The sequence below is a fragment of the Pecten maximus genome, chromosome 17 (assembly GCF_902652985.1).
Source record: "Pecten maximus chromosome 17, xPecMax1.1, whole genome shotgun sequence".
NCBI classification, from domain to species: domain Eukaryota; kingdom Metazoa; phylum Mollusca; class Bivalvia; order Pectinida; family Pectinidae; genus Pecten; species Pecten maximus.
Window position 1 is genome coordinate 10,664,392 of NC_047031.1, and position 12,653 is coordinate 10,677,044.

General features: G+C 36.9%; 1 protein-coding gene across 1 annotated transcript in view; it reads right to left on the bottom strand.

Moving 5' to 3' along the window:
- Positions 1-12,653, bottom strand: part of LOC117315097 (sodium- and chloride-dependent taurine transporter-like) — a 59,963-nt gene that overhangs the window by 26,778 nt on the left and 20,532 nt on the right. Inside the window, exons 8-10 of the mRNA XM_033869243.1 lie at positions 8,761-9,137; positions 4,020-4,144; positions 37-149 (exon numbers count right to left, since the gene is read on the bottom strand). Coding sequence (XP_033725134.1) covers positions 37-149; positions 4,020-4,144; positions 8,761-9,137 — 615 coding nt within the window. The remainder of the gene's footprint in view (positions 1-36; positions 150-4,019; positions 4,145-8,760; positions 9,138-12,653) is intronic.

Here is a 12,653-nt window from a genome sequence, read left to right on the forward strand (position 1 = left end):
TTGAACAGTAAACTAAGCAATTATTGAAAATCATACCTGGCTATCCATTCCAATTAGAATTACCATAAAGAAGAAAAGAACCGACCAGAGAGGGGAAATCGACATCTGTGTTACAGCCTTGGGATACACAACGAAGACGAGTCCGGGCCCTGAATAGTTAAGGTTTACTCTTTATTGATATTGGTTATACAGGTGTATAACTCAGTTAAACAAGTAAATAACTCATTTATACAAGTTACTCAGCTGTACAAGTAAATGACTCAGTTGTACAAGTAAATGACTCAGTTGTACAAGTAAATGACTCAGTTGTACAAGTTAATGACTCAGCTGTATAAGTAAATGACTCAGCTGTACAAGTAAATGACTCAGCTGTACAAGTTACTCAGTTGTACAAGTAAATGACTCAGTTGTACAAGTTAATGACTCAGCTGTATAAGTTACTCAGTTGTACAAGTAAATGACTCAATTGTACAAGCAAATGACTCAGCTGTATAAGTAAATGACTCAGCTGTACAAGTAAATGACTCAGTTGTCAAAGTAAATGACTCAGTTGTACAAGTTACTCAGTTGTACAAGTTAATGACTCAGCTGTAGAAGTAAATGACTCAGTTATACAAGTTAATGACTCAGCTGTAGAAGTAAATGACTCAGTTATACAAGTTAATGACTCAGCTGTACAAGTAAATGACTCAGCTGTACAAGTAAATGACTCAGCTGTACAAGTAAATGACTCAGCTGTACAAGTAGATGACTCAGTTGTACAAGTAAATGACTCAGCTGTACAAGTAAATGACTCAGTTATACAAGTTAATGACTCAGCTGTATAAGTTAATGACTCAGTTGTACAAGTAAATGACTCAGTTGTACAAGTAAATGACTCAGCTGTAGAAGTAAATGACTCAGTTATACAAGTTAATGACTCAGCTGTATAAGTTAATGACTCAGTTGTACAAGTAAATGACTCAGCTGTACAAGTTAATGACTCAGTTGTACAAGTTAATGACTCAGTTGTACAAGTTACTCAGCTGTACAAGTTAATGACTCAGTTGTATAAGTTACTCAGCTGTACAAGTAAATGACTCAGTTGTACAAGTAAATGACTCAGCTGTAGAAGTAAATGACTCAGTTATACAAGTTAATGACTCAGCTGTATAAGTTAATGACTCAGTTGTACAAGTAAATGACTCAGTTGTACAAGTAAATGACTCAGCTGTAGAAGTAAATGACTCAGTTATACAAGTTAATGACTCAGCTGTATAAGTTAATGACTCAGTTGTACAAGTTAATGACTCAGTTGTACAAGTTAATGACTCAGTTGTACAAGTTACTCAGCTGTACAAGTTAATGACTCAGTTGTACAAGTTACTCAGCTGTACAAGTAAATGACTCAGTTGTACAAGTTAATGACTCAGTTGTACAAGTTAATGACTCAGTTGTACAAGTAAATGACTCAACTGTACAAGTTAATGACTCAGTTGTACAAGTTAATGACTCAGTTGTACAAGTAAATGACTCAGTTATACAAGTAAATGACTCAGTTATACAAGCTGATAACGTCAGTAATAATGGATACGATTTCGTTACTGAACAAAAAGTACATATCAACAACAAAAATGAGTGTCCAGAGGTGTCTTGGAGCCCACCATTGAGGGATCCTGATTGGTTGTATGTGAGCATGTTAGCTATTGCTAATTTTCCTGGTCAGTCTCAGTATTTAGCAAGCACAAGTAGGGCCGAAGGAAATCACAGGTTATGTGAAATCTGTACCCATCGAGAACTGTTTGAGAAAATGCGATTACAAACTCCAGGTGTTAAAATTAAACATGGCCGTCTGTCCGTCAAACTACACACGCTGAATTATGGATTTACGAATACCTATATATGAAGTTTGAAAATTATTGTTGCTGTACTTCTCAATAAAAGGCGATACTAAAAACTTTCTATTGAGGCAATGCCAAGGGAGACATAAGTAAGCTGAAAGTTGTTTAGAAAGAGGAGAAATGATAAGATCCCAGATTAAGTCACCTTTTTCTATCCCTTACTCCCTGCAAGATTGTTTTTCACAACTACAAACAAAGATGAATAGAAAAACACATTTTCCCAAAATGTATAAACATAACAACGCTCTTTAAAAAGTGTTAACAAACTTCAACAGTCAAATTTCAAAATGGCCCCTGTCGGTCATTCTGTTTTCCGATCAGTCACACAACTGGAGACTAAGGGAAGCCTATACCTCCAGTTTGAGAAGGATCCATGAAGACCTTATTGAGAAACCGCGATTGGATTAATGTTGCGTTCATAACTGAACAGAAAAAATAAATTGTTTTTTAAATAAAAGCATTACTGGATAATGTCCTCCTCCGTTCTGGCTTCACAACTGATATTTCAATATTCGGTGCCAAACGTCTTAAACAGGACGTTTTCTTTGGTCCTCATGTTTTCGCCTGGTCATGTGAACGGCACAAAAAACATATTTAAGGATTGAATCTTGATTTGGTCGATTTCATGGGGTCATGAATTGAGTTGCTCTTGAGACAAATTTAATGAACTGCGAAGCAGTTCATGTTGAATTTGTCTCAAGAGCAACTCAATTCATGACCCCATGAAATCGACCAAATCTAGATTCAATCCTTATATTTCAATTGTTTTTTTGGTTTTTTTTTCGAATAAAAAAGTCGGTCTAGATATTAACATCTTGTAGCTTGTGCAAGTCTAAATGCGGAAAAGCCCGAGGAGTTCCGGATTGTGCATGTCTAGTCGGTCGAGTAAAATAGTCCGCTATTTTAGGATTGAAAAACAGTATTACTTTGTCAAAATAAAAGTATTTAGCATATCTGGTCTTTCATAAAATACAAGAATACATTATACATTTGATAATTTTAATAATTATTCGATGCTTATAACAGCAATGTAGAAAAAGTGAAATCGTTCCGAGGAAGGATTTTAACCATGTATTCATACGCACTGATCAGTGTTAATCTGGTCAAATTCATGAGCTAATGAAACAAATTATGTTTGGTAGTTTCATTGAGTCCAACTTGAGTAGAAATTGAAATATTAACACTTGGTTGGTAAATATGACTAGCACACCCCATGCACATATTTTTGGTACAAATAAACGACACGTTTGCTCATCATACTTCGGATCTACAAAAAAGCGCTTCTATCTATTCACTCTAATGCGATAGAACAGGCATTAATTGACGAAGTGCCAACTTATTGACTTATTTTGATAACTATAGTAAGAATGTACAGCTGGTTGTTCTCGTACAAATACCTTTACGCACATATCTGTCTCATAAGTATTGATCTTGGGTAATGTGGTGCAATGGCACGATTTATACAGCAAGTGTTGATGTCCATGTTTTGATATTGGAACTCTTTAGTTTTATTTACATACAAAAAAACAATGTATTTAGATTAGAGTAATTATTCACAGATGCTTTCCAAATATATGATATATCGTGTAGACGTTTTCAGCTGTACATAAAAAGTAGAATCGTTACCATAACAGCCTATCCAAGTTGCAATCACGAATGTAAAACAACATACATACTTCGTATTGATTGATGTTATCTTATCAGATCTGATCTATTCAAACATAGGAAAAATAACAAAACAACGCTTTACAAAAGACACAATGCGAGAGCTGTAAACAATGTGACGTCATCAGACTGTTGAAGTTACAATAATGTACATATTACAACAATAGACCAATGACCATCAGAATGGGGCACAACATTAACCCACTTGCGACGCCGATAGCAATCTTCAGCTGTCAAAATTCAAAACGGCCGTCTGTCGCCGGTCTTAAAATTGATCATGCATAATAGGGACCTGTAAAATAAAAGAGAGCTCTGAGAAAAAGGGATAACAAGGTTTGTTTAGTGACGTTCGACGGACCACTGCAAACGGCAATGATCCGATGATGGTGGAATAAAAAAGTACTGAACTATGTGAGCAGATAATGCATAATTAGGATAGAAAATTTATTTTGAAACTTCCCTAAATATACATACCAGCGTCGGCAACCTCCGATATGGGTGTATTATGTTGCTTCGCCATGAAACCCAGAACGGAGAAGACGGCTAAACCGCCAACCAAACTGGTGCCTGTGTTGATGCATGCTATCAGGAAGCAGTCTCTTTGATGTAAAATGAATTAGAACTCTATGTCAGCATTTCTAGTCAATTAAAAATTAAATGTGTAACATAGACATCTCAGGGGACGGATGTGCAAATATCAGTTTTTGATATATTTTGTTAAAAGATCATGTATCCCGTTGGATTATTACATCTCCCTTGGATTGGGAGTTTCCATATTTCTCCGAGTGTTGTCTTAGGAGACAGTTTCAGTCTTACAGTATGTCAGTGTTATATTAAGGCAAAGATACAGGACAAGATTGCATATCCACATGAATACACATTCCAAAATAATATTTCATTTTAGCAACAACCAGCATACCTTTATCATATACCAAATTGTGCATTAGAACATGATTTATAGACAATAATAGTGATTTACTCACAAACTAATGAGAATTCATTAACATTAATTAGATGGCTGCCTCTCTATCCCACACAGGATTAGTCCTTCAGTTAGTTAATTTCTTCAATCCAAAGTCTAAGAAACAAAATTCACTCAAAATCCATTTACAATGGAATACTGGCACAATGTCCTACGGTGACCAAACATGACAGCCATTTGTAAGAAAGTAGCCTATGTTTTCAGTTACATAGACAGTATAGAGGTCGAAAACTGAAAAAAAAAGAAATGAAATTCCGATTTCCTTTAAAAATGTTTTAAACAATTGAAAAAATTAACAGAGTTCGCCCCGAGCTCTTAGGTATGAAAATTGTCTGCTAAAGTGCACTTTAAATATTTTTTTCTTTCAAAGACTTGCCCGCTGTCACCTGTTAACTTTGTCAGGTAAGATATTCCATTCATGTATTTAGTCTGCTCTGTGCAGCTTCACACAAGGTTACATATAATTAGAATGGGGTTCTAAAAAGAGCCAACATAGCACATCACCGTACGTAAAGTACATCAAGAGGTGTCTTTTCTCGTGGTGATAAATGCGGTTATCCATTTGACATGCATTTAGTATTGACTGTCCACAGTATCTGTTGGAATTTCCTTGGTGAGTGGTGGTTGTATCTACAGTCCCATACAGAAATACACTTGTTCTACATCTAAATTAACCGTATTGGCCTTAGAACAATATTTACCAAACTTAACTGCGTACCTGTTCTGACCTGCATTTCAACACGGCGCAAATTCTTGATATTGAAACACTAAACAGGAAGTTACATAAAAAATAGCAGAACTTGACTGGCCTAAACGCTAGTGGCCAAGAAGTTCAAATGTTAAGCGCTCCCGTGTTCCAGTCCTTGTCAGGTCGTTGCATTTTGTCTCTCCCGTTAAAATAGCTTAAAAATTATATATGAGATACAAATTTCATCGGTTGATGAGATTAATAACCATTTAAAAACTATCCATTTTTTCAGCAACAATTAATTCACTAGTTTTTGAAACATATAATCCTGAATCAAAAGGAAACTATGTAGTCATTACAAATGTAAAAATTTAAAGGGACATAATGGTTAGATTTCAACAGTTTCTTCATGCATTTGACTTCCGGAAAGCGTTGTGATACTTGAAATTATATTCTTTACAAAATTATGGCACTTTTTGTGAAATATTGGCAATGTTTATCAACTTCGAATTTTTGCTGAACAACACTGGAAGTTGTATCTGTCGCCATTTGCTGTTTATATCGGAGAGAGCCGAGTGCGTCACATGATTTCAGTATCCTCGCTTTCACGCGACGAAAATGGAATCGAGGTAAGTGTAAACATTTGTCACGTGGATGTAGAACTTGTGATTATTTTGCAATCGGATGGCTTATACGGTCTCTAGGAATATCAATCGTTATTCGTTATTGTTGATTGAGAGCTCAAACAGATAAAAGTACGTAATAACACTCAGAAGAAACATGTGAAATTTTGACATTCGGCGATGGGGCCTCCAACGGGGACTTCGTTTCCTTTTTTTAGTGAATTGGGAAAATATTATTATTATTCATCTGTGAAGTGTTCATTCGTCCAGAGACCTATATAAATTTAGTATATAGGTCTCTGATTCGTCTTGATATCGTCCCAATATAAGAAACCGAAGTGCACTCTCAAATTAGAATTGCTATTTTGTATTACCGTAACTGCTGTGGCGACCAGGGTCATTCATGGGACGTAAGAGTTATACAGTTGTAACATACAAAAAAAAAATGCCGATCACTAATGTGTTAGGCCTACCCAAATGTGAATTCGATTTAAATCTGATTAATGGAGATCAACATCGTAAATTGATTGCACTGAGAGCAATACAAAAACTGTAGGTCAAGATATAAGAAAAAATAATTCAGTTTTACTAAGAAATTGTAATTTATTCGACTGTTTGAATTCCCTCGGCCTTTCAGATTGACATTCTAATTAAAAATCGGAACCTACATTGAGTTAGTAGTTTTCGCACTTACCTTTGCTTCTGTTTAATGATTGCAGTCAAAATGTTGTTGAAAGCCTTGTAGTTATTTGATGAATTCTATGTACGTCGTATTAACAATTGGATAACAATGATACATGGCAAAAGAGGATGGATATGAGTATTGTTGATCATCTCATTTATATCAATAATATATTATCTCATTTATATCAATTTATCATCGATATAAATGAGATGTTTAATTCACAATACTGATGCCCATACTGTTTTAATGATTCAATGATTAGCTGACAGTCTCAATGGCAGTCATGGATTGAGGAATTGGACGATTCTCATGTTCACCTACATGTACAATCATGTTCATTTATATGTTACATGTTCTTGTATTTCAGTCAACCTCAATAGCATCTTCATTGGCAAGTCAGAAGAGCATGCAGTCTAACTATATATGGGTAGAGGTCAAGGTGACAGGAGTAAAGAAAATAAAGAAAACGTGAAAATTTAAGCATTTTATTTTATTTTAATGTGTAATATACAGGCAGTCTAGCAAAAGCATAAAGTCATCAAGTTTATTTTCTGGTATAATACGATTAATTTAACAAATGTCAAAATCCCCTCTTGGGCGCCCCTTTCGATTTGTATGCCCATTTCGGACTTGTGGAGGCCAATACCAAGAAATTCATGCCGTGTTAACACTTCGTGACCTTTCTTAAGCTTAATCTCGATATCAGTTGTTACCATTTTTGACAATTATGTACCATTCAAGTCATCACCTGGGCGTACACGACAGTTGATCTACGAAACATCGAAGTCCAGTGTGCTGTCATGATCAACTAACCTGTTCAAGCATTAGCTTGGCCAGCTGAGGGTCTGTTTTAATCCTTTCGGCCTTTATTAACTGATGCCATGTGCTTGCTCTGTCTCTAAGATAAGTGCCCGTCTTTGTGAAGTTAAAATCATGTTCTTGATTCTTCGTTTCTTCGTGCTCTCGGTTAAAACTTATTCAGAACCGTTCCACTTAGATCGGGTGTTCGCCATCTTTGTTATGGTGTTATATTTCCCGCATCGCGCATGCGCATAGGTACGCATAGATATTTGTTTACACACATCGAAAAATAATAATATGCTTAAGATACTAGGTTGTTCATATTTATTTATTTTTTTTTTTTTTCATTATTTTTAAACAAATTGTTATGAACACTTTTGAAATGTATAATTAACATAAAGTGCATAACTTTTTACATCATTTTAAATCGTATACCCTTTTTTATATATCATTTAAGTGAAAATCTAGCCATTTAGTCTCTTTAAATGGGGAATTAAATAGTATAATTAACAGATTCCGTCAGTACCTTAATTTGATATAAAAGATACAGTTTAACTGAGTTGTACATGCTTAACTTGACACTTAGGTGTTGTTCATGGTCCACTTGTTATAATTATAGTGGATGATTACATGTACTTGACCTATGTGGATATATTTTCGGTCGAATCAATTCCAGTGGGTAACTTATATTTCGAAAGTTTTCTTTTTCTCGTTCCCATATCTTCTTGGAAGTGATACACTTGTACTTGTACAAGGGGGCCGCGGTGGCTGAATGGTTAAGGTGTCCCGACACTTAAACACTAGCCCTCCACCTCTGGGTTGCGAGTTCGAAACCTACGTGGGGCAGTTGCCAGGTACTGACCGTAGGCCGGTGGTTTTTCTCCGGGTACTCCGGCTTTCCTCCACCTCCAAAACCTTGCACGTCCTTAAATGACCCTGGCTGTTAATAGGACTTTAAACAAAAGCAAACCAAATACACTTGTATGACTATCTATACATGTAACTTACGCTCCGTTATACTCGGTTACATTTACAAGGGCCTACTGGCAGGGGTTCTGTGTACAACGTGCCATATGTCGGTTATACATACAATAATGCGTGAAACTTAAGTCACTAAGTTTTATGAAATGGATAGACTGTCCTCTTTGTCCTGCCACTAATGCAAGTAACATGGTAATCTTCCATGTAAGGTGCTTAAGTGATTATGTTTTAGAAGGAGACAAAGATGCAACATAATCAAAGACGTCAGATACATTCCAAGTTTCTTGGTAGCAAGGCAGCGAGGGTCTTTTAGTAAACACTCCCTTTCGAATGGATGGCAGGCCACATTCTCCCCAACACTGCTACATAGAGAGGACAATGATGAAACTGCCGACCGCGCAGTGTCGATAGCCAAGTCCTTCTCGAAATAGCATAGTTAAAACAGTACTAATTACTCGGCAGATGCTGTGAGTGGAGAACACGACCTCTCATTACAAAACAGCATCCAGCTGTTGATATAACTCCCATATTGCTTTTGAGTCGACTGTCTCCAGGCTGAGAGGATGATATCGGAAGCGTCCTCTAGTAAGCCTCGGCCACTGAGGGTTTTTCCCGATAACTTGAAAGCCCCAACCTCATCGTTTTTAGAGGGTATTGCTTTTCCGGGTTTGTTGGCAGAGATAGACTTCGTCTTGTTGGAGGAAGTATGAAGCTTTGTGCTGATACCATTTATAGGAGCGGAGAAAACCACGACTGAGTTGTACAAATGGGTGCCACGGGAACCACTGAAGCTTTGTCCAAGTGGATTTTCTGGATAATTTTCGCCAACAAACTGAAATGGGGAAAAGCATAGTAGTTATAATGCTCCCAAATAAAAGATAAAGCATCTACTGCCCGAGCTTGTGGGTCTGGTAGGTAGGACGCATTAATGTCCAACTGCGCATTAAGCCTTGACGCAAACAAATCAATATCACAGTCATGAAAGATGTCGCATATCTGAATAAAAATCTGTCTGTTCAACATCTATTCCATGTTATCATGTAACGACCGAGAGAGAAAATCTGCCTCAGTATTCAATTTTCCTTTACTTAACCATGTCTCTTTCTATACACAAAAACCAGATTTTTCTTGCTATAACGTTTAAATGTTCTGTTTTACGCCCTTGTTGTTAATGTAAGAAACTGCTACCATGTTATCCAAGAGTACCTGAACATGTATTCCTCTTTGTGTGGGACAAAAACATTGTAAGGATAAGAACGCTGCTGTCAGCTCTAACACATTAATAGGATGCCCTTGCTCTTATATATGACCAATGTCCACCTGTTTTCAACCCAGTATTTTCAACTACAGTCCCCATCCAGATTTCGATTTGGCCGTTTTCAGTATCATGTCCGAGAAGTTTCGAGAGATTGGTGACAGTCTTGTATATTATCTCTTCACCATGAAACTTGATTCTTGATTTGCGCATAAACTATCATGCTTGCATCACACTGTCCATAGTTTTCTTTAAGTGCAATGTGTTTCCCTCTTTCCAATGATTTATAATGTAGCTGTGCATGTTGTACTCCTGGTTCACAAGCCACACCTTACCAACTAGCTGAGGAAAATCACGTATACAACATGATGTAACCTCTAAAAACTATTCACAGTCACGTTTTAAATTGTCAGTCTTTTCTGTGGTCCATTTTATGGTTTTTAAGTTTAACACAAACCCAAGGACCGTAATTTGTTGAGTCGGTATAAACAGATTTTTTTTTTGGATGAATAGTAAAACCTAGATTGTCCACTAATGTAGTTGTAGCCACTATGTTCCTTGCACATTCATCAAATGTATCTACTTGAATGAGTTTGTCATCTATGTATGCAACGTTTGTGTGTCCACTTTTTCCGTAACTAGGAATACATAGATTTCAACAACTTTGTAAAAACCCATGTAGCTGATGCTAGACCATTAGGATAACATGTGAACTGCTAAAGGGCGTATCTCACTGGCCTGGAGACTAAGTGGCGACCTACTGGCGACTCGAGTCTCCGCTAGTCGCGGCGTCGTCGCTGCGACGTCTCCTGGAGTCTAACCGAGTCTCCGTTGAGTCGCGGGAGAATCGAGCATGTTTGATTTTTTAGGAGACTTTTTTTTAGTCTCCAGTAGGTCTCCAGCAAGTCTCGGCGACGTCTCCGAGACCTAATAAAGACTAATAAGACTGAGGAGACGTTGCGACGTCTTCGCGACGTCTCCGCAACGTGTCCGCGACGCTGCTTGACGTATTTCAGAGACCACGTGGCACACCCCAATCTCACATCGCCGATACTGCCGCGACTAAGGAGACGTCTCAGCGACGTTTCCGCGACATCCCGGCGACTTTTCGTGCAAATTGATCGTCAACTTCTCGGAAGTCACCATGATGTCGTCTTGTTGAGAGTGAACGACATTTTTTTCTCCCGAGTCGCCGCACAGTCGCCGCACAGTCGCGGCGACTATCAGTCGCGGCAATCGCGGCGACGTCTCCGCCAGTGAGATACGCCATTAACAGATACTGTCCCAATAAAATCTCAATTTTTTCCTGAACTAAGACTGAATAATAGGAATCAATACAACCAAACCAATAGTCTCTGGTAATAATGTTAATGACTGACTTCAAAGTATCCATTTTAAAGTGATAGTACACTATAATCTGATTTAGTTACCGAAGGTTCAGGATTAAACGGTGAGTTTCATCCTTTTTTGGTCTCAGAAAAAATGTAAAGAGATAATAGATTATGTAACGTGGAAGTGCAGGTTTAATAACACGTTTGTTCAACAAATCCAGCTGTTCTGGGATAATCTGGCTCTTAATCACGCTAAAATTTATTTGTCTAGTTTGTCTTGTTTGAGATGGCATTTCAGAAAAATCAATATGATAACCTTTGACTATGTCTAAAATATGTTTATCAGAGGTTATCTTATGCCAATTATGCACAAAAACAGCAACATTTCCACCATTTAGATTTTCTGGAGTGATGTCAAAGGAAGGTAGTTCGATATTCTCAGCCTGAATATAATGGCCACCTACCTCTGTCTCTAAAACTTCTTTTTCCTGTCTTTCTATTGGCCTTTGTCTAAAACGAAATCTGATACTGATTTTGTTTACGAAACTGGGCATGTTTGTTCTAGGTATTGGAGGATGAATGACCCTGTTGCCATGATGAGCCTGAAGGCCGTTGATATGTATGCCCTCCCTGCTGATAAGCATGCTTGTTTTGTTTGTGATGTAGTTTTTCCTGAGATATACCGACCTCCATCATGTGATTCCTCAGCATGTTTGATTTGAGAAAATTGAAGTATTCAAAACATCAAAATGTATTTTTTTTAACAGTTCAGTTTTTATATTATGTAGCTTTTGTTACAATATATACAAGGATCTTGAACGTAATATACACTTATGCGATGTTGCTTCTATGGATACGATAATTTATGAAGCGAAGATGACCATTATCGACCTTGATCTGATGCCGAGTTTGGTATTGCTTTTCTGAGCTACTTAAAAATAGTATCGACCGAAACTAAATGGCCGAACGGTTTTATTACATTTCGGTGTAAAACCATAACACAGAATGCTAAAGCTATGAAAGCATGCAATTTAAGCACATCATATTCCATAATATTTAATACAACCTCATTATTAACACATCTTTGATAAAAGAGCATATTGCCCTCTGGCGCAACGGATTGTGTCATACAAATGTGATTGGCCGAAATCAGTGGACATTTGAGAACACTCGCACGAGCGTGCAAAATGCTGTATCCTATCAATTTGGTGTTACGTGGAAAACACATGATCGGATGTAGTCAAATAGGCATGGATACAAAACTGAAAATGTATTAATAGAATCAATTTATTAATGAAGCTTTAAATACTCATACATACCTAGATATGGACCAGCTTATCGGATATGTCCAACAGCACCTGCGCTATTGTCTACTCTGCTTCCGAAGAAATCCACGTTTGCCGTTTTTATTATTTCGAAAATTATAAGAACGATTTTACATCATATTTAGTCGTGTGATATAAGCTACATTGATGCAACCATAAACAATTTCAAAATACGGTTTTTGATAAAAAAAAAAAACCAGTGAATTTAGAAAATGTTTGTTCACAAATGAAACGTGGATACAATAAAATGTGCTACATGACTCTTGAATTTGACATCTTATAACACTGTCACTCTTTACTAATGACCGCTGTATCTTCTCCTTAAATTTAACACCTGTAATAAACTAGTGCCTGTATATTATATTCCATATATTTGGTCTGTATCATTGATTATTTAGAATCAAATGTCAAAAAAGTGTTGCAAGTGAGGTACTCGT